At 40.4% G+C, this 27710-nt stretch overlaps 2 protein-coding genes across 5 annotated transcripts; one reads left to right on the top strand and one right to left on the bottom strand.

The window, feature by feature from the left end:
- The first annotated feature begins 14 nt into the window (after nt 1–14).
- On the top strand, nt 15–24591 carry UFSP2 (UFM1 specific peptidase 2). Of its 3 annotated transcripts, XM_033215846.1 has the most exons (13): nt 15–148; nt 3436–3514; nt 7215–7398; nt 7480–7546; nt 10165–10322; nt 10688–10880; nt 12179–12325; nt 14996–15160; nt 15334–15458; nt 17875–17951; nt 20224–20348; nt 21507–21549; nt 22514–23638. In XM_033215846.1, coding segments are annotated over exons 1-13 (1368 nt in total). In that variant the 5' UTR covers nt 15–145; the 3' UTR covers nt 22516–23638. The 3 variants fall into 3 exon arrangements, with proteins under 3 accessions (XP_033071737.1, XP_033071736.1, XP_033071735.1); XM_033215845.1 differs by lacking the exons at nt 21507–21549; nt 22514–23638 and adding an exon at nt 23646–24591; XM_033215844.1 differs by lacking the exon at nt 22514–23638 and having other exon boundaries at nt 21507–21961.
- ANKRD37 (ankyrin repeat domain 37) lies at nt 23879–27568 on the bottom strand. Of its 2 annotated transcripts, XM_033215857.1 has the most exons (5): nt 27101–27568; nt 26761–26913; nt 25098–25189; nt 24353–24556; nt 23879–24113 (listed from the first exon to the last, which is right to left on the bottom strand). In XM_033215857.1, coding segments are annotated over exons 1-5 (477 nt in total). In that variant the 5' UTR covers nt 27128–27568; the 3' UTR covers nt 23879–24112. The 2 variants fall into 2 exon arrangements, with proteins under 2 accessions (XP_033071748.1, XP_033071747.1); XM_033215856.1 differs by lacking the exon at nt 23879–24113 and having other exon boundaries at nt 24349–24556.
- Between the last annotated feature and the right edge of the window lie 142 nt (nt 27569–27710).

Genomic DNA, 27710 nt, shown 5'->3' with positions numbered 1-27710 from the left:
GTGACGTAATGCCGCCGAGCATGTCGGGAGTTGTAGTTGGTCCGCCCGGGCCCCGCCCCTCGACCGTGCGGTGACGCAACTTCAGGGCCGTCCCCCGGAGGCTTTGGGCAGGCGTCCTCGTCCCGGTCACCGCCACGTCGCGGACATGGTGAGTATCTCTGCTAGTCACCGATCTCTGTGTTTTTCCCCGGACTTTGGCAGCCGCCACGAGCAGGGCTCCGGAAAGGAGCTGGTCCTGCCGAGGCGCAAGATGGCAGCTGCGAGCTCCGTGGGCTGGACGGCCCTCCGGTTCGCCTGTCTCCGCGCTGGGCCGGAGGGAAAGTGTCCCATACAAGTGTGCACCCCGCCTCGGCCACTTTGGACACGCACCCCTTGCTGCTCCTCTGTGTGAAAGCATTTTGAGAGACTTTTCGGCGTTTTTGAAGCCTTGCACGAAGGGCTTAACCTGGGAAAGACAGGGGCAACTTTCTTCTATATTATATTCCCCTAGTTTCCGTGGTGTTTCCCTCCCCTGGTTTCCCTCCTGTCTCATTGTTCAGCAGGGTTCTCCAATCCCTGTCCTAAATGTTGGTGCTCTTCAGGGATGCTTTACACGCTATGCGTTCTCCTAAAATTTTATCTCTAAGTTAGACCTTTCTTCTGAGCTCCACACCCACAAATCTGCTAACCGTGCCTCCACTTGGATAGCTCATATGTATTTCAAACTCAGCAAGTTCCAAACTGAGCATTTCCACCTCTCCACACCCCACACCTGCTCTTCCTCCAGGAACCCCCAACTCTATAAATGGCACCACCATACATCCTGTTGTGCCTGCCCAGAACCTGGAAATCATCCTTGACATCTCCCTCTTCTCAACTCCCGGACGTGCAATCAATGATCAAGTCCTGTGGATTCTACTTCTAAATGTCTGTCTGTGGTCACGGTCTCCACTCTTACCATCCTTGGCCTTGAGATCTAACCATCTGGGGTATTCACCTATGTGGTCTTTTAACCAGATCTTCACTCATCGATGCCCCTGCCTGGAATGGGCTGTTGCACCTTCACTCCCCCTTCAGATCTCAGCTTCAGTATTATTTCTTCAGAGAGTATCTCAGCTAAATCGGAAGTCTAGGAAGACTAGTGCTTTTATGAAGGATGTCTTACGGAATCTTCATAACAACCCTGGGAAGTTGTGGAGTTTTTCAGTTTTACAGAAGAGAAACAGACTTAAGTGATGAGTTAAATTGTGTAAAATTATACAGTCAGTAGCAGAGTTAAAATGTGCTCTTTCCTGTCTAACTTTTATCTTCAGTATCTTTAAATATTTTTTATTTAAATGGGTACATATTAGTTTGTATGGTAGTATTCTTTATTTAACTGACTTCTTATTAATAGCTATTTAAGTGGTTTCCGTTTATTTTTCTGTGATGAACAACAGTAGAATAAATGGACAACATTGAAGCTGAATTTGTCCCGAACTTCCTTGATTGTTTCCTTAGAATAAATTCCCAGAAGTAGAATTGGGACAAAGGGTATATGATCTTTCAGCAGACTACCATTTTAGAATAAATAAAAACAGTGACCCTTATAGAAATGTGACAAAGGATTTGTAAAATGAGAAAAATTGTGTTGGTACCTATTTAATACTGTTCTGAGGATTGGAGTGAGTATGTATGTTTAGCATAGTGCCTTTTACATGTTTTTGTTTTATTTTATTTTATTTTTTGGAGACAAGATCTTGCTCTGTTGCTCAGGCTGGAGTGCAGTGGTGTGATCATGGCTCCCTGCAGCATTGACCTCCCAGGCCCAAGCAATCCTCCCACCTCAACCTCCCAAGTAGCTGGGACTACAGGTGCAGGCCACCACATTCAGCTAAATTTTTTTTTTTTTTTTTTTTTTTTAAGAGATGGAGGTCTTCCTTTGTTGCCCAGTCTGGTCTGTAACTCCTGGGCTCAAAGTGATCCTCCTCCCTCTGCCTCCCAAAGTGTTGGGATTACAGGCGTGAGCCACTGCACCCTGCCTGCCTTTTACATTTGAAGAGCTCAGTAAATGTTAGTACTTATTCATTTATTTCAAAATAGGGGTCTTAGTGTGTACTGTGGTTCTTCAGTCTGTTTGAGAGATGTGTTGAGAATCTGAAATTTTGAAACCTCTTCCCAAAAGAAATCTCACCCTGTCTTTGCTCCCTTCCTGTCTCTTTCTGTCGTGTGTGTATATATGTATATATATATGAATATATGTATCTGTGTGTATATATGTACACACACAATGATACATGTCATTTGTCATATATCATCAACCAACTGAAACTCAGCATATGGATCCAAGTTAAGAACTGATCTGTTCCATTTTGCATGTGCTCTTTTCCCTTTGTAAGTTGTAAGCATTGTCCTGTGCCTTTTAATTTTCGGCAAAAACATGGTTTTCTTATGGCTATATGATACTCATTCTTTTTAAAACCAATCTCCTGTTGTTGGCAGTTAATATCTGTATACCTGAATCTTTGTGTGGTTTTCAGATTTTTCTTAGACTAAGTCTAAGATTCTAAATGCATATCACTAGATCAAGCCTATGAATATAAACCTTTGATTCTTCCTGCCATATTCTCTGAAGAATTCCACCAGTTAATATCCCACCCTCAGTATTAGTTTCCTCTCATTGTCTTGACTCCCTGGTATTCTTATATTAGGTTCAGTGCCTTGTCACATTCTTAAACTAGTTCTTTACCGTTGATGTTTTATTGTCATTGTTAAATCTGTCAAGATTATAATTTAGGAAGATTGTCTTAAAGCAGTAGTTCTCAACTGTTCACATTAGAATCACTGGCATGGGGGCATAGGGTACTTTCAAATATCCCTTTGCCAGCTGGGCGCGGTGGCTCACGCCTGCAATCCCAGCACTTTGGGAGGCTGAGACGGGTGGATCACTTGAGACCAGGAGTTCAAGACCAACCTGGCCAATATTCTGAGATCCCATCTTTACTAAAAATACAAAATTAGCCAGGCGTGGTGGTGCATGCCTGTAATCTCAGCTACATGGGAGGCTGAGGCAGGAGAATCTCTTAAACCCAGGTGGCGGAGGTTGCAGTGAGCTGAGATTGCGCCACTGCACTCCAGCCTGGGTGACAGAGTGAGACCCTGTCTCAAAAAAAAAAAAAAAAAAAAAAATCCCTGTGCCTAGACCTACCCCTCAGACCAATTAATCAGAATCTCTGGGAGTATCAGTATTTCAAGCTCTCCGGGTGATTTCAGTACAGAACAAAGGTTGAGAACCCCTGATTTAAAATTTTGGAGTTGCTTTTGTTTTCGTTTTTTCTGTGAATTAACTCATGAAATAATTTGAAGAATCAAGATTAATTAATGTCTTAACACTAAACTCAATTAGATTCTAATTTATATGAAAATGAGTTTGTTTTGTTTTACAAGGGAGTTTGTCTTTATCTCTGTTTGTTCTAGGTGATTTCAGAAAGTATGGATATACTCTTCAGAATAAGAGGTGGCCTTGATTTAGCTTTTCAGCTAGCTACTCCTAATGGTAGGTCTTCTGAAAATTTCTTTTTTATTAGAAAATTGATAGTGAAATGTACTGATATTATCTCCATTTTGCAAATGAAACTGAGTGAGAGATAGGATGAACTAAGATTATATTGTTAGTAAGTACATTAAGTGGGACTTACACTTAGACACTGTGTTCCAGCACACCCACCAGCCCATGGCACACCTCTGTGCAGATTAGAAAAAGATGTTCCCTTTCTTAAGAAACTTTACTCCCCTCTTCATTGTCACAATAAATGTAAATATCCACAATGAGCATATTGTAAATGTGCATCAAGAATTGTACATTACAGACGTGCAATTGTACATATAATCCTGAGTCTCCAGAACCTACTCTCTTAAATACTACATTATATGGGGATGAGTACAAGAACTCTGTGGGAGAAAAATCAACAGGGTTTATATGAAGCAGATTCTAGCGTGTCTTCCTGTTGCTGACTTGAACGACAGTCACAAACTGAGATAAAGAACATCAGGAGGAATGGGATGAGCTGTGTTTGAGATTTTGTTTCATTTGATGCCAGTGGGAGGTCAAGTACAGATTCCCAACAGGCATTTGGCTGAGTCAGAAATTTAGAAGAGTGTGGTCAGAGTTGGAGCTAGAGAATGTCATGTCTCTGAAGGATGATAGTTAACACCGTCATAATAAATGAAATCACTCATGAAAAGTACGATTGGTGGTGCCAGAAGCCACAGAGCAGTTCAGAAAGATAAGGAGTGAAAAGTACTATATTAGTCTGTTTTGCATCGCTCTAAAGGAATACCCGCGACTGGGTAATTTATAAAGAAGAGGTTTATTTGGCTCACAGTTCTGCAGACTGTACAAAAAGCATAGTGCCAGTATATGCTTCTGGTGAGGCTCAGGAAACTTTAAATCATGGTAGAAGGCAAATGAGGGGGCAGTGTATCACATGGCAAAAGAAGGAGCAAAAGAGAGGGGAGGAGGTGCCAGGCTGTTTTAAAGAACCAGCTCTTTTGTGAACTGATAAGAGTGAGAACTCACTCTTATTACTGTGAGGATGGCACCAAGCCATTCGTGAGGAACCATGATTCAAATGCCTCCCACCAGGCCCCACTTCCAACACTGGGGATCCCATTTCAACATGAAATTTGGAGGCGACAGGCACCTAAACTGATGAGATACCAGCAATCCTTGAAGGAGATTGCAGCTGGTCATCCTTTCCTAGCCCTGTGGAAGGGAGGGAGAGGGTGCAGAATATTCTTTTCCACCCATCCCTTCAACCAGTGTATTGTTCTCAGTTTTGGTCCACATTTGCATCCCTACCACCAGACTACATTAAACTACATTTCTGGGACAGAGACCCAGGCATCAGTAAGCTTTCTAGGTAATTTGAATGTGCCATTAATATGAGAACCATTTTATAAGGACTGAATCACTCATTTTCAGGCCTATGTTGTTAGTAGAGTGTAGTTTTTTCCTAAAATGTTACTTTATGGATAAAATCTTACGTTTCACAACTTGATGTAAACTGAAAACATACTTTACTATAATCTTATTCCAAAGTAGAATTAATCCATTAATCAGTCGATAATCCAATAATCAAATGTAAACAAGGACTACAGATACTTTTTACCTAGTAATTAATATATTTGAACTTGTCTTCTGACTTATTGTATTCCTCCTCCGTAATCGAACTCTGTCAACGCTCAACAAAGGGACTCTCATTAATGAGAAAATATAGAGAATGGACATGCGTAACTTTAAAGCCTTCACAATTTTTTTTAGGTAACGTTACCAAATAGTCCTTTAGAGATAAACAGAAGCTAATTTAAAATTATGTTTGTCTTTTGTAGTGCAACTGAAAGTCTTTAAATTCTGCTTTCTGAAACATATCAAGATATTTTAATATCTGATTGGTTACGAATAATCTCTTCTCTACGATAGCCCCAAAGTATTTATTTATCAAGATACCAGTGTGGACATTATTTATTTATTTATTTTTAAATACTTTTTGAGCAGAATCAGGTCATTGAATAAATATTTCACTACGAGGTTAAATAGGCTTAGGATTTAGGAATGTAAGGCTAAGGTGAGGATTGTCCCCTTTGACTGTATCTTCTTATATTGTTTTGACTTTGGAAACATAAAAATGTTTCCAAATTGAATATGTTGAGTGTTCAAAAATATTAAAATCCTCGAATTTTTTGAATATTCAAACATTTTTTAAAAAGTCTTATTGAAACGAAATCCTTGAAAACAAAAACAAACTAAAGCAAATACCATGTTGGTGACATAACCATACAGAGGAAGAAAAAGCAACTGTGACTTGAGAACCCAGAACTTCGATTATATGGGCGTAGTGGGATATAGTCCAAGGAGAAAAAGAGCTAAGACATTTAAATTTCACTCAATAGTTTTATTGCTATAAGTAGTACATTATTTTAATAGTAATTAGAATCTTATACATCACTGATGGGAATATAAAATGGTGCGGCTGCTGAAAACAGCTTGGCCGTTCCTGAAAGTGTTAAATAGAGTTGCCATGTGAATCAGAAATTCTCCTCTAGGTAAGAATTGAAAACACATCCACACAGAAACTGAACTTATGCACAAATGTTCATGGCAGCATATACATGACAGTCAAATAGTGGAAACAAATGTACATCGATTTATGAATGAATAACAAAATTGGTGTATCCACACAATGGAATATTATCCTGCCATAAATAGGAATGAAATAGTGATTCATGCTACGATACAGATGAAACATTATGCTGAGTGAAAGAAGCCAGACACAAAAAGTCACATAGTATATGATTCCACTTATGTAAAATGTCCAGAATAGGCAAATCCATAAAGAAAAAAGTAGGTTAATAATTGCCGTGGGTAGTATGCTGAAATTCTTTTCATTTTGCAAAGGAAGCTGAGAGATAAACACTAAGATCATATAGTTAGTAAGTGGATTGAACAGGATTTAAACTTAGATATTGTGTTCCAGCACCTCCACCAGCCCATGGAGTACCATGTGCAAATTAGAAAAGATGTAGGAGGGCGAGGCATGGTGGCTCACACCTGTAATCCCAGTACTTTGGGAGGCCAGGGCAGGCAGATCATGAGGTCAGGGGATCGAGACCATCCTGGCTAACACGATGAAACCCCGTCTCTACTAAAAATACAAAAATTAGCCAGGTGTGGTGGTGGGCACCTGTAGACCCAGCTACTTGGGAGGCTGAGACAGGAGAAAGGTGTGAACCCAGGAGGTGGAGCTTGCAGTGAGCCCAGTTCATGCCACTGCACTCCAGCCTGGGTGACAGAGTGAGACTCCGTCTCAAAAAAAAAAAAGAAAAGAAAAGAAAAAAAAAGACTTAGGAGGTAAATCAGAACATTTTCAACTTGAGAAAAAGGGGGGAAATGAGAAATGACTGCTGGTAGGTACAGGGTTTCTTTTTGGAGTGATGAAAATGTTCTAGAATTAGTGATGATTATAAAACCTTATGAATATACTAAAAGCCCTAAATTGCTTTAAAAGAATGAATTTTATGGTCTGTGAATTTTGTCTCAAGTTTTTAAAAAGATAGGCAAAAAATTTTAAAATAATTACTGAATATGGGGAATGGGTATTGAGAGTTTTACTATGCTCTACTTTTGTGTATGTTTGGAACCATTCATGTTGAAAAATTTGTTTTTCTTAACTTCTATTTATATTCTTTTAATTTAGAAATTTTTCTCAAGAAGGCACTGAAACATGTGTTGAGTGACCTGTCAACCAAGCTTTCTTCAAACGCCCTTGTGTTCAGAATTTGCCACAGTTCAGTGTATATATGGCCTAGCAGTGACATAAACACCATTCCTGGAGAACTGACTGATGCTTCTGCTTGTAAGAACATACTGCGCTTTATTCAGTGAGTACGTATGAAGATTTCTAGAAATGTTTTCAAAACATCATTTCATATTATAAATGTCTTTGTGTATTAAAAATTTAGATTTGAGCCGGAAGAAGATATAAAACGAAAATTCATGAGAAAGAAGGACAAAAAGTTATCAGACATGGTAAGCAAACCATCTGTCTTCTCTACTGATAAAAATGTTAAATCTTTGAATTTGGAACTGAGTGCAACCTTAGAAATAATTTAATCTAACCCTCTTATCATAGGTCAGAATATTGATGTCCAAAAAGATTAAATGACTTGCCAAAAGTTATATTCGTCTTACGTATGTCAGCTTTTGTCTCATTATAATACATGATCTCAAAAGAGTTGTTATTGTAATGCTTTCTCTACTCCCACGAAAATAAAACAGCCTGAATACATTTATAAATTATTTAAATTAAATCGAGGCATTCTGAATCATGACAGAGCGACACACTGTGCCACATAAAATAAATAGTAAATGGTTTATTTTTCTTCACACTATTCTTGGTTCTGTTGCTTGTGTGTGTGTGTGTGTGTGTGTGTTTTGAGATGGAGTTTCACTCTTGTTGCCCAGACTGGAGTCCCATGGCACAATCTCAGCTCACTGCAACCTCCGCCTCCGGGGTTCAAGCGATTCTCCTGCCTCAGCCTTCTGAGTATCTGGGACTACAGGTGCCCGCCACCACGCCCGGCTAGTTTTTGTATTTTTAGTAGAGACAGGATTTCACCATGTTGGCCAGGCTGGTCTCAAACTCCTGCCCTCAGGTGATCCACCTGCCTTGGGCTCCCAAAGTGCTGGGATTACAGGCATGAGCCACCACACCTGGCTGGTTCTTTTGATTTTTGAACCAATATTACTGAGTACCTGCCATGTGCCACAAACTTGAATAGATGTTGAAGATAAAAAATGGAGATGCTTCTTCAAGGCACGAAGTTGTACAAAGTTAATATGACTACAGTGTTTCCAGGCTAGTAGAGGGAGAATGGGTGGACATAAGGCTGGAGAGGTGAGCACAGGTCTCTTTAGAAGAGGCCTAACTAAACCACTAGCTATGGAAATACAGCAAAGGGATTGGATACAAGAGATATTTAGGGATACAATGGATTCTGCTTGGAAACTAACTGGCAAGATCAGTTTCTTGCGTGGGTAAAGATGGAAGGTGAGGAGGACATGAGGTTGGTTTGGGCCATGTTTAAGACCTCAGTAAGATGTACAGATGAGCTGTTAGATTTACAGATGTGGAATGCACAAAATAATTATGGGCTGGATACAATGATTTGAAAATTAACAGTAGTTGGAGCTTGACATTTTGAGGGGTACAGGTGAATTCTTTTTAAGACTGTTCCTCCTTTTGGATTTGTTTTATGCTTCCTTGCTATTAGAGTTAGGTCATGCATTATTGGCAGGGATACCACAGAAGCGACGTTGTGACCTCAGCACATCATATGAAAGAGAAACAGTTATCAGTCTGTCCCTATTATTGGTGAGGTTAACTTCACTTACTTAAGATGGCATCCACCAGTTTTATCCGTGGTAAAGGTACTGTTTTTTTCCCCTTATAATTAGTATCTTGTGGGAATAAACTTTGATACTACATATGTATCTTAGTTTAGTCCTCATCAGATTTTTACCCATCACTTTTAGCATCCATTGATAATTTTTGCCAGAATCCATTATTAACCTGGTGATTACAAAGTGGTGATTTTTCTAAATCTATCATTTCCTTCTGTATTATCTGCCGTGGATTCTTATTTTATGCAGTAGTTTATAATCTGGTACTATCATTAGTTATTTTGATGCTCACATTTTCCAAGTTTTGGCCAATAGACGCTTCTTCAAGCTGGCTCCGGTGCCTTTCTAACATTGTAATTTTGGGCACTTCCTACTTTTTTCCATCAGATATTCCAGGTGCAACATGTGCTTTCCCTGTTCTAGCTGGGGAATCAGTTATTTTGCCATGGGCACAAACTTTTAGACATTTATACTGTCCACACACACACACACACACACACACATAACACATTCATTTTTATCTGTGTAAATCACATTGATACCTCCAGTTCCACTTCAGCCCTAGAGTGCTTGACCTTTTCCCAGCAAGAAGTCTGTCTCCCAGGATCCTCAATATTTTGCAAAATTTGTTTAGTGTGAATTTCAGAATTGTTCCATACCTCTGTAAAAATCAAACCTACAAAGTAGAATTCAGTATTTGTTTATCGTTATTTATGTATTAGACCGGGGTATATAGTTATATGTTTAAAAGTTCCTTTGGTGTGTGGTTATTTTATGTTCATTTGATTTTTTAAAAATTTTAAATCAGTATAAAAGTGGAGAGAATCATGTAATGAACCCCAGTGAACCTATGCCTGGCTTTAATGTTTATCAACACATAGCCGGTCTGATTTCATCTTTACTTCTTAATCCCTCTCCCCACATGATTTTGAAGCAGAAAGTAATTTCTTTTAAAATAATACTTGTGCTTTTAATCTTTTTACTGTAGTACCGCTTTATATACTATCCTTTAAAAGTCCTTTTCCTGGCTGGTCTGGGGGTAGTGGGTTATCTCACTTGATCATTCACAGCCAATTACAGATTGAACTCCTTGTTCTCTACTCTTTCCCCCGTTTTCACTACTGTACTTGACTAGTCTTACATTTTTTTCTTAATAAAAAATACATTTTTGAAGTCTTTTTACTTACTCTTTATATTTAGTGTTTAATGTACTACAAGTTGACTATTCCTGCTTATCTATATAGCATCAAATAGTAAATATAGATCTTATGCTGGAAATGTCAACCTCCCTGGCAGCTGTAACGCCCATCATTGAAAGGGAAAGCGGAGGACACCATTATGTTAATATGACTTTACCTGTCGATGCAGTTATATCTGTTGCTCCAGAAGAAACATGGGGAAAGTAAGTATTTTTGTAGTACCACTGCCACATTTAAATCAGGGCCCTTCCCCAAACCCATGTTTCGGTATCCTGTAGGCATACCTAAGCTGTGATTTTCTCCTTGTTTATTATTAACCTAAGAGCCATCTATTAATTAAATGGTTATTTGAAGGAAGTAGGGTGGGTAGCTTGCTAAAACCTGGAGGATTTCCCTTGATCCACAAGAGCAAATACACAGTTTCTTTTATAATGCATAATTCAGACTTCCTTTAGCAAACCTAGTCCAATCAAGTTTTTTACTATATTAAGAATATATGAGTTCTGTACTTCTCTTTATTGTAGCCACTATAACTTTTGTTAATACACTTATATGTTTCCCCCCACAGAGTTCGTAAACTCCTAGTTGATGCAATTCATGATCAACTAACTGACATGGAAAAATGTATTTTGAAATATATGAAAGGAACGTCTATTGTGGTCCCTGAACCACTGCACTTTTTATTACCAGGGAAAAAAAATCTTGTAACAATTTCCTATCCTTCAGGAATACCAGATGGCCAGCTGCAGGCCTATAGGAAGGTAAAACCAGTTCATTTATTCTTAGAAAAAACAATAATGACTATCATTCGTTTTGTATTTAATTATATATTTCCACTAAATGGAAGGTATTTTGTGATTTAACTTAAAAGTGTGGAAGTTAGACTGTTCATTTTACACATTATTTAATTTCTGTTCTCATGAAATTTTAGTAGTATTAGTGAAAAAGTCTTACGTTGAACCTGTATGTAACATTTTAATTTTAAATGCTCGGTGTGGTTCATATATTCTGTGAAATTTTAATATTTTTCCCTAATGAAATATAGAAATGGAAAGGTGCTTACATGCCTAAAGTAGCTGGTGTAAACAAATTTCTGTAACTTCCAGGTTTGTGAAAGAGACAAGATTACAGTTAGGGAAGGAAAATGATAATTTATGCTAATTCGGAGTAGGGTTTATGGTAATACTCCACAAGTAAGGTTATTTGGGCTTTATTAGAGGAATTTTGGAGAAAACATTACCAGCATTCAGAGTAATGAGGTTTACTGGCAAAATGACTGGTTGTGGAATACATCTTTTTGGTGTGTGGACTTGCTTAGAACCCATCAAATTAGACCACGGCGCGTCTTCCTAGTTTCTGTCCTTAGGGAGACATGTCATACCCTGACCTTCTGTGTGTGGCGGTGACTTGGTTTGTAGAAGCAGCAGCTACAGGAGCTGATCTTTTCAAACCACGAGAGCACAAGATATGATAAAGAACATGTCAAAATGTTAAAGTAGCTATTACATGTTTTTATACAGTTGGGAAGATATCACATTTTAAACATGTTTGTGTATTTATTTTCCTGCCATATTGGTTGGTTTTAGACCACTAACTTCTACTGTGTAGCTTAATCACTACCACTTAAAATATAAAATATTTGTAAAGCACTCTAGACATGATTTTTCAAAATACTTTGATATAATTATTGTTAATTATAATTTACTCATTTACAAGGCTATTTCAAAGCCAGTCTTTAGCCTGGATGTATTTTAACAGACTGTGTTATAATAATTATTTAAAAATTATCTCAGTTCTCTTACTCTAACAATTTATATTCATTTTTCTCTGTTCCCTTCCAGTTTCTACCCAGATACAGACGAAAACGAAAATAAATCTTACTTGGTTTTAGTTCAGTTTCCACTATCTTTGATGTTACTGAATTAAACCATAAGTGTTTGGAAACTTTTATAACCCATATATAATTTTCTGTGTTTTATAACATCTTTAGTTTATTTATTGACTAGGAATCTAAATCACCAACATTTTTTCTTTTTCCGTTGATTCTGATTTATTTTAGGAGTTACATGATCTCTTCAATCTGCCTCATGACAGACCCTATTTCAAAAGGTCTAATGCTTATCACTTTCCAGATGAACCATACAAAGATGGTTACATTAGAAATCCACATACTTATCTTAATCCACCTAACATGGAGACTGGTATGGTGAGTTTAACTAATTATGGGAGTCACTTGATCAGTAATGTTATTAGTTGTTTTTTGTTGGTACCTGGTAGAAGACTTGATTCATGATGTATTCATTCCTGAAACATGATTTATCACCCATCTCTGTTAACAGGCATTGCTTAAGATAGCAGTAATTAAAAATGGTCTAGAAAAGTTAGTAATAGTTAGTATATACCACATTAATATTACCAAAATTCTCTTATTTCTTTAAAGGCTTGTCCCATTTTTTCATTCTGAATACCTGAGAAATCGTGCTAATTAAGGGCATAGTCTACCCAAACCACACTGTAGGATAAGTCTTTTTTTTTTTTTTTTTTTTTTTGAGATGGAGTCTCACTCTGTCACTCAGGTTGTAGTGCAATGGTGTGATCTCAGCTCACTGCAACCTCCGCCTCTCGAGTTCAAGCAATTCTCCTGCCTCAGCCTCCTGAGTAGCTGGGGTTACAGGTACCTGCCACCACACCTGGCTAATTTTTGTATTTTTAGTAGGGTTTTAGACAGCGTTTCACCATGTTGGCCAGGCTGGTCTTTTTTTCTGAGACAGAGTCTTGTTCTGTTGCCCAGGCTAGAGTGCAGTGGCATGATCTCAGCTCACTGCAACCTCTGCTTTCCTGGTTTAGGCAATTTTTAGTAGAGATGGGGTTTCACCATGTTGACCAGGCTGGTCTCGAACTCCTGACTTTAGGTGATCTACCTGCCTAAGCCTCCCAAAGTGCTGGGATTATAGGCATGAGCCACCGTGCCCGGCCGGCTTTCTTATTTTCTAATGTAAGGTTTGAAATTTCAAGCAAGGCACTGCTTTTAGTGTATCTTACAGGTTTAATTTGAAGGATTTTAGTTTTGTTCACTTGTAAGTATTTTTATGTTTTTCTATTATGGTTTTTCTTTTGTCCATGTATTATTTAGAAGTGTTTGCTAATGTCCAAATACGTCAGAATTTATTTTCCTTTTTTCTTTTTTTTTCTTCTTCTTGTTTTAACTGGTTTCTAACTCTTGCCTCCTGGCCAGAAAGAATTCTAAGTGAAACTAACTCTGAAATTTATTGAAACTTGTATTTGTTCCCTAAAAAATAATCAACACATACTTGATGGCTTAAAACTACAGAAATGTGTTGTCTCAGTTCTGGAGGTCTGAAAGTAGTGTCATTGGGCTGACATCACAATGTCAGCAGGGCCACCTTCCCTCCATAGGCTCTGGGGGAGAATCCATTCCTTAAGCTGGTGGCTGCTAGCATCCTTTGGTTTGTGGCCCCATGGTTCTGATCTCTGTCTCCTTGGTGACATTACCTTCTCCTCCTATGCCCCACTCTTTTAAGAATATATGTGATTGCATTTAGGGCCCACTGGAATCCAGGATAACCTGCCCATCTTAAGATCCTTAACTTAGTCACTTCTATAATACCTTTGCTTTTCTTTTTTCTTTTACTCTTTGGCACAGAGGGTGCATTCACAAGTTCCAGGGATTAGGACATATATTCCTTTTGGGAGCCACCTTTCAGCCTGCCACAGTGGTCAAGTTGCAAATTTTTCTATCTGTGCTTGGGCAGAATATATATTCTCTAATTGTTGGGTGAGGGTTGGTTCCGTCTTTGCCCCTATCTCTTCTCACCTAATTTTTAAAAAGTAATATCAGTTTGGAGCCAGGCATGGTGGTATGTAACTGTAATCCCAGCTGCTCAGGAGGCTGAGGCAGGAGGATCACTTGAGCCCAGAAGTTCAAGACCAACCTAAGCAACATAGTGAGACCCAATCTTAAAAAAATAAAAACAAAAACCCAGTTCTTTAAAAAAAGACATATACATTCTTAGCATTATAAGTAAGAATGTATGTGGTGTTGGTAGTTTATCTTTATTTTTTGACCCTTAATTTAGGGTCATCAAATCATACACCTGGGCTGTAATCAGAGCAGGTTTATAAATGTGCACAAACATTCTTCCTGTGTCCCATGATGTGGACCCTTCACTCGTTCGTTCATTCCTTTATTCCTTCCTGCCTTCCTTCAGCATTTATTCAACAACATTTATACCAACCGCGTGCCAGGCGTGTTGTAGAAGCTTGGGCCCCAAAATGGATAAGACACGGTGTATGTACTCACTGAGCTCACATACTAGTGTAGGTAGGCAGATCCTTTTTAAATGATAATGTGTCAAGTAGTGATATACTTTGAAAAATAAAAACGTAAAGAGGACAGAGATGACAGGTGAGGCGGGGGGGGGCAGTGAGAGAATGAGTGGGCCGTCTGTAGATTGGATGGTCAGGGTAGACCTCTGACATCTAAATGGAGACCTGAGTGAAGTAAGAGTGCAAGCTGGGCAATTAATTTGGGAAAAGAGAGCTCCAGGCCAAGAGAACCATGAAGCTCCGAGGTCATGTTGTCCCTGGTATATGGGAACTGAAAGTAGAGGGAGCAATAGGGAAAACTTTAGGAGATGAAATTGGAGAGGAAGCCAGAAGGTAGGTCCTGCTGGGCCCCATGGTAAGGACTTGGAACCTCAAATAAAAAGCCAAGAACGTATAATGTTAAACCACAGATCTGTGAAGGCATTTTTATAAGGAACTACAGTGACATTAAACATAATTCAGAAGCATATATAGAATATGTACTTCTATCCTAAGTTAATATTTCACTGTGTTTCTTCTCTGTGTATAGATTTGTGTGGTCCAGGGCGTATATGGTTATCATCATTATATGCAGGATCGGCTAGATGACAATGGCTGGGGCTGTGCTTATCGATCTCTGCAGACTATCTGCTCTTGGTTCAAACATCAGGGATACACAGAGAGGCCCATTCCAACACACAGAGAAATTCAGCAGGTACAGAACATATCATTTTAAAGTATAATCAACTCTACATTTCATTAGCCCTTAATATACCATTGATAATATTGTTACCTCATGGTGCAGACTTATTTCTGTTTTGAAGAAAAAAGTATTCTTAATGGCTGTCTTGTGTATGGATGTTTTTTTATATTTTTAAATACATAAAGGCTCTAGTCGATGCCGGTGACAAACCAGCAACATTTGTCGGATCACGGCAATGGATTGGATCTATTGAGGTACAGCTGGTACTAAACCAATTGATTGGTATAACTTCAAAAATACTGTTTGTCAGGTAAGGACACTTTAAGAAATTAGATAAATTATTTCAAAGTGACTTTGTGAGTAATGTATACTTGTATTATTTAGGCCTAATTTTAGCCTAGAAGAGGAAAACTTAAAAATAACGTTGAGTAGTCATAAAAATAATATTAAGTTTCTTTATGCTCCAATCTTAAGTTTTAAAAGGAAAAACTCAGATGTTGAACTATGACTGACCTTTTTGTTTACCTCCTGCTCTTTTTCTTCCTAAAATGTTAATAATCCAGTCATGAGTCCAAATAATGTATTCGTTTTGTCTTTTCCAGTATATCTTAACCATAATTCTAATATTAAAATGAGAAAATATAAATAAATAATTTTCTATGACCATAACTAGCTTACTCCTGATTGTATGAGCTTATGTTTTAAAATACATTTTCTAGCTGGGTGCGGTGGCTCACGCCTGTAATCCTAGTACTTTGGGAGGCCAAGGTGGGTGGATCCCCTGAGGTCAGGAGTTTGAGACTAGCCTGGCCAGCAGGGCTAAATCCCGTCTTTACTAAAAATACAAAAAAATTAGCTGGGTATGGTGGTGCATGCCTGTAATCCCAGTTACTCAGGAGGCTGAGGCAGGAGAATTGCTTGAACCCAGGAGGCGGAGGTTGCAGTGAGCCAAGATCGTACCACTGCACTCCAGCACAGGTGACAAAGCGAGACTCCCTTTCAAAAAAAAAAAAGTAAAGAAAAATACATTTTCTAAAAAAAGAGAGAGAGAGAAAAAAACCCAAACAACAAATAAAATACATTTTCTATTGTTAATTATACTAACATTGTCCTCATTGTATCAGTCCTCAGTGGTTATGAAAATCAGTGGTGGCTGGGTGCAGTGGCTCAAGCCTGTAATCCCAGCACTTTGGGAGGCCGAGACGGGCGGATCCCGAGGTCAGGAGATCGAGACCATCCTGGCTAATACGGTGAAACCCCGTCTCTACTAAAAAATACAAAAAACTAGCCGGGCGACGTGGCGGGCGCCTGTAGTCCCAGCTACTCGGGAGGCTGAGGCAGGAGAATGGCGTAAACCCGGGAGGCGGAGCTTGCAGTGAGCTGAGATCCGGCCACTGCACTCCAGCCTGGGCAGCAGAGCAAGACTCCGTCTCAGAAAAAAAAAAAATCAGTGGTAAAAAATGACAGACTGGCTGGGCACAGTGGCTTATGCCTGTAATCTCAGCATTTAGGGAGGCTGAGATGGGTGGATCACCTGAGGTCAGCAGTTTGACACCAGCCTGGCCAACATGGTGAAACCCTGTCTCTACTAAAAATACAAAAATGAGCTGGGCATGGTGGCACATGTCTTATCATCCCAGCTACTCAGGAGGCTCTGAGGAAGGAGAATCACTTGAACCTGAGAGGTGGAGGTTGCAGTGAGCTGAGATCGCACCACTACACTCCAGCCTGGGCAACAGAGCGAGACTCCATCTCAAAAAAAAGTAATAATAAAAAACAATGACAGGCTTAAGCAGTGAAGAACTTTTTAAAAAAGTTACAGTTTTGGTACGTTAAAACATTATACATTCATCATTAAGCAAGAGCTAAGGTTTAGCACCACCGGGCACCTCCCCCCAAAAAACACCTCCTTTCATTAGCCCATCTTTCTTTCTCTTCTCAAAAGTAAGAATTCTGAGATTCTTTAAAAATAGTATGTTGCAGTTGAAAACATTTTGCAGTTTTCGCGTTGATTTCAGACACGTGTTTTAGTCCCAGACGCTCCTGTTGTGTAGACAGGTCGGTATTTTGGGTCCCAGTGTAAAGATGAGGAAATACAGACTAAGAAGTGCACCAACAAGAGGGCAAGAACCCAGCACTTAACACTCATTCTTCTGATCAGTCCATCCATAAGAACTCCCTGAGCACCAAGGTGACGTTTTAACTTCATGTGAATAAACCCAGGCCTCCTTTACGCAGTCCAAGAAGCAGAAAATCAAGGGCTATTAGCTTCTTTTTTTTTTTTTTTGAGACGGAGTCTCGCTCTGTCGCCCGGGCTGGAGTGCAGTGGCCGGATCTCAGCTCACTGCAAGCTCCGCCTCCCGGGTTCACGCCATTCTCCTGCCTCAGGCTCCCGAGTAGCTGGGACTACAGGCGCCCGCCATCTCGCCCGGCTAGTTTTTTGTATTTTTAGTAGAGACGGGGTTTCACCATGTTAGCCACGATCTCCTGACCTCGCGATCCGCCCGTTAACTAGCACACTTAGCGGCCTGAAGTATTTTGAGTTTGTGTTGCTTTAAATCGCACAGTTTGTTCTCTCAGTTCGGTACCACTTGATTTTTTTACATGTGTATATTTTTTCAATAACAATCCGAAAAAACAAGAATGTAGGAAACATTGTCTCCTAGCTCATTATTTGGCCTTAGTGTTGGAAGTAATCCATCTGATAGAAAATGGTTTCTTTCCAGCCAAGGTTCAGAAATGGCCTCTCAAGGACGGAAACTGGCTAATCATTTCCAAAGTGAAGGAACTCCAGTTATGATCGGTAAGCTGTTTCAAACATCATTTTTGGTAGAGTGAGTATTATGTAAAACTTACCATTGATATAAATATTTAATGTTGCATAAAATCAGTCATTTAAAAAATTTTGAAATTAACTTTTACACCGTATGTATGGATCTCTGGATATTGAAAAAAATTTCCAAGGTGGCTTAAGGGTTACAAAACAGATTATAATAACCAGAAGAAGTAAAGGCTGAGAAATGGTAGCTATGTTCAAACATTTAAAGAGCTGAGAGCAGTATTAAAAAGAGCAAATGGTCACTCAGCTGAGCTTCGTAAGTTATGACTTTGTTGCTAACTTGGCTGGCTTTGTGACATTTTGCAAATTACTTACCTCTCTGGTTTTTATCTGTAAAATGAGAAGATTGGATTAGCTGATCTAAAGATGCTTAATTCTGTGAAGAACAAGACCTGTCCTGTGATGGCAGAAGGCAAGCTGAGACTAGTGTGTAAGAAATGGAGGTAGAAACTGGGTGTAGTGGCTCACACCTGTAATCCTAGCACTTTGGGAGGCCGAGGCAGGAGGATAGCTTGCATCCAGGAATTTGAGACCAGTGTGGGCAACACGGCCAGACCCCATCTCTACCAAAAAAAAAAAAAAAATACACAAATTAGCCGGCATGGTAGTGTGAGCCTGTAGTGCCAGCTACTCAGGAGACTGAGATGGGAGGATTGCTTGAGTCCAGGAGGCTGCAGTGAGCCAAGAGATCCACTGCTCTCCTGCCTGAGTGACAGAAGTGAGAAACTGCCTCAAAAAAAAAAAAAAAAAGGAAATGGAGGTAGGCTGATGTCAGCAAAATATCAGAAAGAACTTAATGAGTAGGCCGGGCCCAGTAGCTAACGCCTGTAATCCTGGCACTTTGGGAGGCTGAGGGGGGCGGATCACTTGAGGCCAAGAGTTTGAGACCAGCCTGGCCAATATGGCAAAACCCTGTCTCTACTAAAAATACAAAAATTAGCTGGGTGTAGTGGCACGCACCTGTAATCCCAGCTACTTGGGATGCTGAAACAGGAGAATCGCTTGAGCTGGGAGGTGGAGGTTGCAGTGAGCTGGGATTGCTCACTGCACTCCAGCCTGGGTGACAGAGCAAGACTCTGTCTCAAAAAAAAAAAAAAAATACCGGGCACGTCGGCTTACGCCTGTAATCCCAGCACTTTGGGAGACCGAGGTGGGCGGATCACGAGGTCAGGAGATCGAGACCATCCTGGCTAACACAGTGAAACCCCATCTCTACTAAAAAAAAATACAAAAAATTCGCTAGGCGTGCTGGTGTGCGCCTGTAGTCCTAGCTACTCAGGAGGCTGAGGTAAATAGAACATACAATCGGGTTTTACACCGAGATGTTCCATTGCCCAGGGACAGGCAGGAGACAGATGCTTTTCTCTATCTCAACTGCCAAGAGGCCTTCTTTCCTCTTATATTAATCCTCCTCAGCACAGACCCTTCACGGTGTCAGGCTGGGGGACGATTGGGTCTTTCCCTTCCCACAAGGCCATATTTCAGACTATCACATGGGGAGAAACCTTGGACAATACCTAGCTTTCCTAGGCAGGGGTCCCTGCAACCTTTGGCAGTGTAGTGTCCCTGGGTACTTGAGATTAAGAGAACAGTGATGACTTTTCACAAGTATACTGCCTTCAGGCACTTGTTTAACAAAGCACACCCTGCACAGCGCCAAATCCTTTAAACTTGAGTCACCACAGCACATGTCTCTTGCAAGGACAAGGTTGGGGGTAGGGTCATAGATTAACAGCATCTCAAATATAGAACAAAATGGAGTCTCTTATGTCTACTTCTTTCTATATAGACACAGTAACAGTCTGATCTCTCTCTCTTTTCCCCACACTTTTATAGTTTAGAGTAGTCCATTTTAATGCTATTTTAGATCAGTTAGTAGGCAAAGTATCTTTTTGTTTTTGAGTCTTGCTGTGTTGCCCAGGCTGGAGTACGGTGGCATGATCTTAGCTCATTGCAAGCTCCACCTCCCAGGTTCACACCATTCTCCTGCCTCTGCCTCCTGAGTAGCTGGGACTACAGGCACCTACCACCACGCCCAGCTATTTTTTTTGCATTTTTTTAGTAGAGACAGGGTTTCACTGTATTAGGACCTCGTGATCCGCCCACCCGGCCTCCCAAAGTGCTGGGATTACAGGCGTGAGCCACTGCGCCGGGCCATAATCTGTCTTTTTAAATTGAATAGGCATTTGACATTTGTTTATGCCTTCATTCTTATTTCCTATTTTTTCTTATATAGGGGGAGGAGTTTTGGCCCACACGATACTAGGAGTTGCATGGAATGAGATTACAGGGCAGATAAAGTTTCTGATTCTAGATCCACATTATACCGGTGCTGAAGACCTGCAAGTTATTTTGGAAAAGGTAAGTATCCATTTAACACAAATTGAGACACAAGACAAAGAACCTAGAAATGAAGGATCACAAACTGGCTGGTAACAGAAAGACAGTAAGCTGAGGGCAGAGATCCTCCCTGTGAGGAGGCCTTCTGAGGCTGTGGTAAGTAGTCCTCTCTGTATAGGGAACGTGCAGGAACAAAGCACATTGCAAAAGACAAAATGTAGACTTACAGAAACTTTCTCAGTTATTAAAATTAATAATAGGACACACACTCATAAATATATTCCTTTGGAGATTTTAGAGCTTTCATAAACAAATGTATCAAAGTTTATCAATGTCTTAAAATAGATGAGTGGAATATATAAACTTTTAAAATTTCAGAAGTAGCCAAAAGATAGCTAAGCAGTATGCTAGACATTATGGAGGCCTGACTAATTTTAATTTATTTACATATTACCTAATCTCACTCTATGAAGGGTTTGAAGTTGATACATGTGTAAGAGTATTTGTTCTTACTTACAGTAGCAGGTAAGGGAGGTAAAAAGTTAATTCATAGGCAACTAATTCTCACATATGAAAACTCAGCACCAAGTCTTTAGGAGAAAGTATTGTAAAACATAATTAACTTGAATTTTAAGTAACATTTATCTTCTTTGCCAAATACATTGCAATTGCAGAGAATACATACTTTTAAACCATAAACTAAAGATAAAATGTTTTAATATGTTAAAGAGCTATAAGCCAGGTGCTGTGGCTCATACCTGTAATCCCAGCACTTTGGGATGCTGAGGTGGGCGGATCACCTGAGATAAGGAATTTGAGACCCACCTGGCCTACGTGGTGAAACTCTGTCTCTACTAAAAATACAAAAATTAGACAGGCAGGTGGCGGGCGCCTGTAATCCTAGCTATGTGGGAGGCTGAGGCAGGGTAATCACTTGAACCGAGGAGGCAGAGGTTGCAGTCAGCTGAGATGGCGCTATCGCACTCCAGCCTGGGCAACACGGGTGAAACTCTGGCTCAAAAACAAAAAAAAAAAAACAGTTTTGAATGTGTGTAGTCCAGTTGTCTTCTACTGTCAGTTTACTGAAGTCTTTTGTTTATGAGAAGGGTAAACATTAACAGGATGGACATGTGTTGTTACAGTTTTAAGTGTTTTTCCTTTTGCTTTTCTCTTTCACAGCATTTGGAATTCGAAGTCTCTAAAAGGTTTCTGACTGGTACATGTATCTTACTGAATATAGTAGCAGTACTCTTGTTCTGTAGCAAGGTGTTCATTCAGTATTTAGTAAAGTACCTAATAAGTGCCAGGCACTGTCCTAAGCACTAGTATTACACGAGGTTTTTAGGGAGCTAAAACCTTTAGTGTAGGATAGAGGAGGACAGTCCAAAAAGGACTCTCAAGAAAAGAAAATGGTATCTCAGGTGCTTTTACGAGGCTGATGCTGTAGCGGAACCCTGTAGGAACAGTGAAAGCTACACTCCAGGTCGATCAGTGTGTCCAGAGCTAGGTGGAGGTGAGGCTGGAAGGACACACCAAGCTCAGTCAAAAAGGGTGGTCTTGCTGGGCGCAGTGGCTCACGCCTGTAGTCCCAGCACTTTGGGAGGCCGAGGCAGGCGGATCACGAGGTCAGGAGATCGAGACCATTCTGGCTAACATGGTGAAACCCCGTCTCTACTAAAAATACAAAAAATTAGCCGGGCGCGGCGGCGGGCGCCTGTAGTCCCAGCTACTTGGGAGGCTGAGGCAGGAGAATGGCATGAACACAGGAGGCAGAGCTTGCAGTGAGCCGAGATCGTGCCTCTGCACTCCAGCCTGGGCGACAGAGTGAGACTCCGTCTCAAAAAAAAAAGAAAAGAGGGGGTGGTCTTTGTGAAGCAGGCATTTAGATTTTTTCTTAAAGGCAGGGAGAAGCCTTAATTATTTTCATCATAAAATTTATCTTTTCTGGTTGGTTCAAGGGACTCTGCACTACATGGCATTATCTAGATAAGGTTTCTGAACAATTAAGAGTAAGGGATTGTACCTGGTTCCTTTCTCTGAGAATTACAGTCTCCATCTTTGCTAGTTATATTTCTGTAGAACTTTTCAACAGCAGATACCTCCTTGCTCTATTTGTATGCACAAGAAACTGTGAAGCCAATGTCCTGCCATTACAACTATTGATTCACTTGACTCCAGAAACCCAGGAGGCCACAGGAGAGTTCCATCTCTGCCTGACCTTTGTCTTCTTGTGGTGCTTTCTTGTTTGAAGTTCCCAGGCTGGTCATCTCTCAGGAAACAAGCATGTCCCAAGCACCATGTCCCTATACAATCCCATTTTGACACCCTCTCTACCCATTTCTCCTTTAAGAAATTTGGATCTGGTTACCTGGATAAGGCCTTCATGTGTAAAAGGATCAAAAAAAGGTTAAAACAGAGAATGAGTCTTTTTTCTATTTGTCTGTTAAGAAAAACGGGACATTAAGAGGAAGTTTTGCTGAAAAAATGAGATGATAAATAGAATGCTGGTTACCTAGGGAGAGTGGGGGGTAGGACTGGTGGAGGATTTTTTACTTTTATCTTGTTTTTTTAACAATGTGTATCTTATTTAGGAGGGAGTCAGACCGCTGCTTGTCACTCACTTCATGGGATTTTCAGAGTCTCAGCCTCCTCTCAAGGATTTCTCAAAGCATTTCATTTGACAATCATACAATACATACAGTTATTGGCTTTTCCTTCAAGTTTCCTTCTTTCATAACTCAGTGGTCCTAGAAGAAATCTGAGAAATTTTCATATTCTAAGTGAGATTTTGCTTGAAAGTAATTTTCTCTGCGGGCAAAAAGGATGAATACTGACATGAAACACAGAAAGTAGAATTGACACCTGGGATTGGAAAATGAAAGGGCACAGAATGGCAGGCAGGGGGAAGTGAGGTTTCTCACTCCAGTGCTTCAATCTAAGATGCCACTGAATGGTCTCTTACAGTCCTTTATGGACTATTCAGAAAAACAGACTGCTAGTTCAACTGTCACAGGCTATCAGTTTCAAGCAGTAAAATTATACATCTCAGAATCAGTGAAGTGTGGTATCTGGACTAACAATTATAAGTAAGTTTTTTTTTAAATGATTTTTATGATGAATTATATAGAATTAAAAGTTAAAAAACCTACCTTAAAGGGTAAGTTACTTTTCTATGCTTAGTAGGAATTCAAATCCTTGAATGATAAAGCCATTTAGTCTTATTCCAAGGTCCTGCTGACAGAGCCTGATGTCACGATTTCCATGACATCATCTTGTAACTTTGTAAAAGGCTTTCCCTTTCCCTTCTCCTCTATCCAGGGCTGGTGCGGATGGAAAGGTCCAGACTTTTGGAACAAGGATGCATACTATAACTTATGTCTTCCTCAGCGACCAAATATGATTTAAAATCTCTTGGAGTCAAAGACTGCAGTAGAGTGGTATTATAAATTTGTGAATAAAGAATCAGTTTAATTTCACCTGAAATCCTGGTTCTAGTTTGACGGTTTAAATTATGACCTTTTTCAAAGGTTGAAAATACTGCACGGAGAATGTATTTTTTAGACATTCCTTTAATAAAACTTAAAAGACAAAGCATACACAACCAGCATGTTGGAGGCATGTTATAGGCATGTAAATACATGTGTTCTGAAATGGATCTTCACTTGGAAGAAAGTTTTTCCTCCTTCTCAGGAGTTTAGACACACATATGGTAAAGCCAAAGCAGGAGCTTATAGATCTGCATGAAATGAGGGCGTTCTTCAGACTTCTTCATGACCCACGTGACATCTGTTTTTAAAAAACATGTTGACATTAAAAACTTTTTTTAAAAAAATGAGTTTTATCCCCAAACTGCCACCATGCAGGCCCATTTTTGGTCTCTAGACTCATATAACCAGTATTAAGATGTTAATGAGAATGAAACACCACTACTAGAAATAAGAGTGTCAATATTAAATGGAATAATAAATGCTATGCAAATGAGATCAATTACTGAGGGAGGAAAACAGCAGCTCTGAGTTACTTACCAACACTTCCTTTTCCCACTGATATTTTCTACACTTCCAAAACTTCGTTTCTGTCTGAGCACAGCAACACAATTATTCCTATCAGAGTGTTCACTTGGTTTTATTGTCTGCATGCATTTAATTGTTGTAAGAAACTTGGCACAGTCTGGAAATCCACATGACCAAGCGAGATCTTCAGCTGTTTGCCCGTTCTTATTACATAAACTGAAAATATGATAAAAATTGAGTTAAGTGAAAAATTGAACTTAAGTCTTTTTTGAAATATCTTACAAGGGAATTTTGGGCTCATACAAATGTTGGCTGCAGAACAGAAGAGGTAAAGGATGCATAGGGAAATTGCATTTTTGGTCACTATTGTATCCTCAGCAACTAACAGAATCCAGCATAGAGTGGACATTCCGGTTCTGAATGAATGTAAGAATTGTTTGATGTTTAATACAGTGTATGAGTACCCAAAGGTCGTCAACGAGAACTACAGAATGGGTTTTCCTAAACTGAAACTGAAGTAGAATACAGTCATTATGAACAAAATTGCACCTCTGATTGCTCAGGATCTGACTTTTTACTTACTCGAACAGAGTATTACTAGACAGCACCAACAACCTAAGTTAACATTTAAATGATTAACACTAAATTATCAATGAGGCAAGCATTATTTTTAAAAGCATATGTAACTAAGCTTTAGGAGTCTGATTAGTTTAATCCAAGAAAACATGAAATGTGACGCCACTGTTTTCATACTCACTCAATTTGGGCATCACTGGCTACAAGCAGGCTAAGGCACTCCAGACTTCCAACTTTCGCTGCCTTGTGGAGTGGAGCTTCTCCTAAAACATCCTTAAGGTAAGATAGTGCATTTTAGAGTCTCCTAAAAATACTTTTTGTGGAAGATGGTGAGTGACATCTAATATTAGCTATGTAAGGAAGCTAGTTAGAATTGCATTGTACTGGATGGAATCTTTTTTTTTTTTGGCAGAGAACACAAACACTTTTCGTGGGTTTATTTTGTTAATATTCATTCTCAGTTCAGGTTTTGGGTTTGTTTTCAGAAATGAGAAGTCTTAAATCACTTTAAGACTAAGAAGTAATGTGTTTTTGATACATATAAATGTGCATCAACATCTATTCTAATTAAAAACACTATTGATAATCGTTTACAAGTGCAAGATTTCAGGAATGCACAATTAATAACTAGTGGATTATTATTATAACTTTAACATTCCACCATATGCTCTGAAATGATTATCATTCATTCCTTTATTTAGATCTTCTAGATACTTTTAGTGATTACATTAGGGATAGCCAACTCCCTGGGCTAATTTGAAACACAGGAATGTATGATGCTTGCATATTCATTTCAGTATGGAACCTTCTGAAAATCTCCTTTGGACTGAATTTTTTACTTCAAGCTTTTCTTTTTTTTTGCCCTCGGTAAGCTGTAAAAGCTTATTTTCGATAACCTAGTTTGCTTTTTCATACCGTTTTCCTTAATAAAAACGTTTGGGAGGCCGAGGCAGGCGGATTACCTAAGGTCAGGAGTTCAAGACCAGCCTGGCCAACATGGTGAAACCCCGTCTCTAATAAAATACAAAAATTAGCCAGGCATGGTGGCGTGTGCCTGTAATCCCAGCTACTACAGAGGCTGAGGCAGGAGAAGCTCTTGAACCCAGCAGGCAGAGGTTACAGTGAGCTGAGACTGCGCCATTGCACTCCAGCCTGGGTGAGGAGCAAAACTCCGTCTCAAAATAAATAAGTAAATAAAAACGTGTAGCCATATCCACATACATTAAAATGTAAGCAAATAAAAACAGAGTTCTCCCAGAAAAGTTTACAATTTAAAATTCACCATGTTTCAATATTCAACGGAAGATGCAAACTACAGTAAAAAAAATTCTTTAGGAAATTAGAATGCTTGTGGACATAGCTCACAAGTATTTGAACTACTGCTGGGAGACAGTAATGTAGCAATTACTTCTTTTGAAATAAACTAGATCTGTGCTGTTCAAAGAGTCAATAGCCACTTAAGGCTAGAGTATCTGAAATGTGGCTAGTCTGATTGGAGATATACTGTCACACTGGATTGTGAAGACAGAGTAAAAGAAATGCAAAATATCTAATCAGTAATTGCTTTATGTTGATTACATATTGAACTGATAATATTTTGGACAAATTGGGTCAAATACTAAAATTTCATGTTTATTAATATGGCTACTTAAAAACTTGAAATTTCTCATGTCCTCACATCAAGACTGGAAAAAAAATTTTAAATTACATCTGTGTCTTGCATTCTATTTCTGTTGGACATCGCTGCTATAGAGCTGCAACAACTCTTGGCGCCTGAGAAATGTTTGTTTGGATCTGGACTGGAGGGGAGGGCTGTACACAGCAACAATCAGTTACCTAGTTACCTGTTGGTTGAGGTCAGCGCCCGTTTGCAGCTGCCAGAGAAGAAAGCAAGCAAGGCCGCTTCCTGCGGCTAAGTGGACAGGCGACTGCTCGCAGGGATCCGGGGGTGCGTTGACCGAGGCTCCCGTCTCCAGCAAATGCTTCAGACCATCCACCTGCGGGAAGACAACAGATCTAGCACCTCTCTCACCTTTGTCCAGTCCCGCGCCCCTACGAGCTGGAAATCTCCTCGCCCTTCACAACCAGCTCTGACCAGGCGAGACCAGGCAGCGCCCAGTGGTCAGTCCCCGCGTTCCCGAGAAGACGCGTCTGGAAACGTGAGCCTGCAGGACAAAAGCTCACCTCGGGGTTGCAATCCAGCAACAGCATTTCCCGCCTAAGGCAGATGACAAGAGTCCTTGGAGGTGCAGAGCGGTGGGACGCTTGCCGCCCCGCGACAGGTAAGAGTGCGCACGCCGGTCCCAGCACGGGAGAATTTAAAGACCGCTGGGACTTGCGGGCCGGCCCATGGCAGCCGCGCCCCAGCTCCGGTTGCGCCGGAGCAGTCTAATCCCCAACCACCTGGACCCGGTCCAGCCCCGCTAAGGCCGCACGTACACAAACACTGGCACGTGGAGCCCGGCGCCGGGGGCAGGATGGGGGGGGGGGGGCGGGCGCGCGAGGCCATCCGCCGATTGGCCAGCTGCGGATGCGCCAGGCCCTCCCACCTCGGGGCGGGGCCCTCGGCCGCCCCACGGTGCCTCAGCGCGCGTGCCCAGGTTAAGTCAGTGGGCGTGGACGGACGGGAACCCGGGCGGGAGGGGTGCCGCGGCCGCCATGAGGCGCGCTGAGTTTGCCACGTCTCCCGGTAGTGCTCCCGCCCTTTAATCCTTCCGGAGAAGCGGGAGTTTCGGCCGCAGGTTTTGGCTCTGCCGGCGTGCACGTAACCAGGAAACAGGGAGCCGCACGCAGC

The sequence above is a fragment of the Trachypithecus francoisi genome, unplaced genomic scaffold, assembly GCF_009764315.1.
Source record: "Trachypithecus francoisi isolate TF-2019V2 unplaced genomic scaffold, Tfra_2.0 Lachesis_group1, whole genome shotgun sequence".
Lineage (NCBI taxonomy): Eukaryota > Metazoa > Chordata > Mammalia > Primates > Cercopithecidae > Trachypithecus > Trachypithecus francoisi.
The sequence above is the reverse complement of the archived record's forward strand: the minus strand, read 5'-3'. Positions and strand labels throughout refer to the sequence as shown.

Excerpts from the sequence above, each read along its gene's own strand:
- UFSP2 (XM_033215844.1), top strand. Across the intron at positions 12,326-14,995 it reads CTAACATGGAGACTGGTATG|ATTTGTGTGGTCCAGGGCGT; the intron begins GTGAGTTTAACT and ends CTCTGTGTATAG. Across the intron at positions 15,161-15,333 it reads CACACAGAGAAATTCAGCAG|GCTCTAGTCGATGCCGGTGA; the intron begins GTACAGAACATA and ends AAATACATAAAG.
- ANKRD37 (XM_033215856.1), bottom strand. The coding sequence starts at position 27,127 with ATGCTGTTGCTGGATTGCAACCCCGAG. Across the intron at positions 25,190-26,760 it reads GCGCTGACCTCAACCAACAG|GATGTTTTAGGAGAAGCTCC; the intron begins GTAACTAGGTAA and ends TCTTACCTTAAG. Across the intron at positions 24,557-25,097 it reads GCCAGTGATGCCCAAATTGA|TTTATGTAATAAGAACGGGC; the intron begins GTGAGTATGAAA and ends TCATATTTTCAG.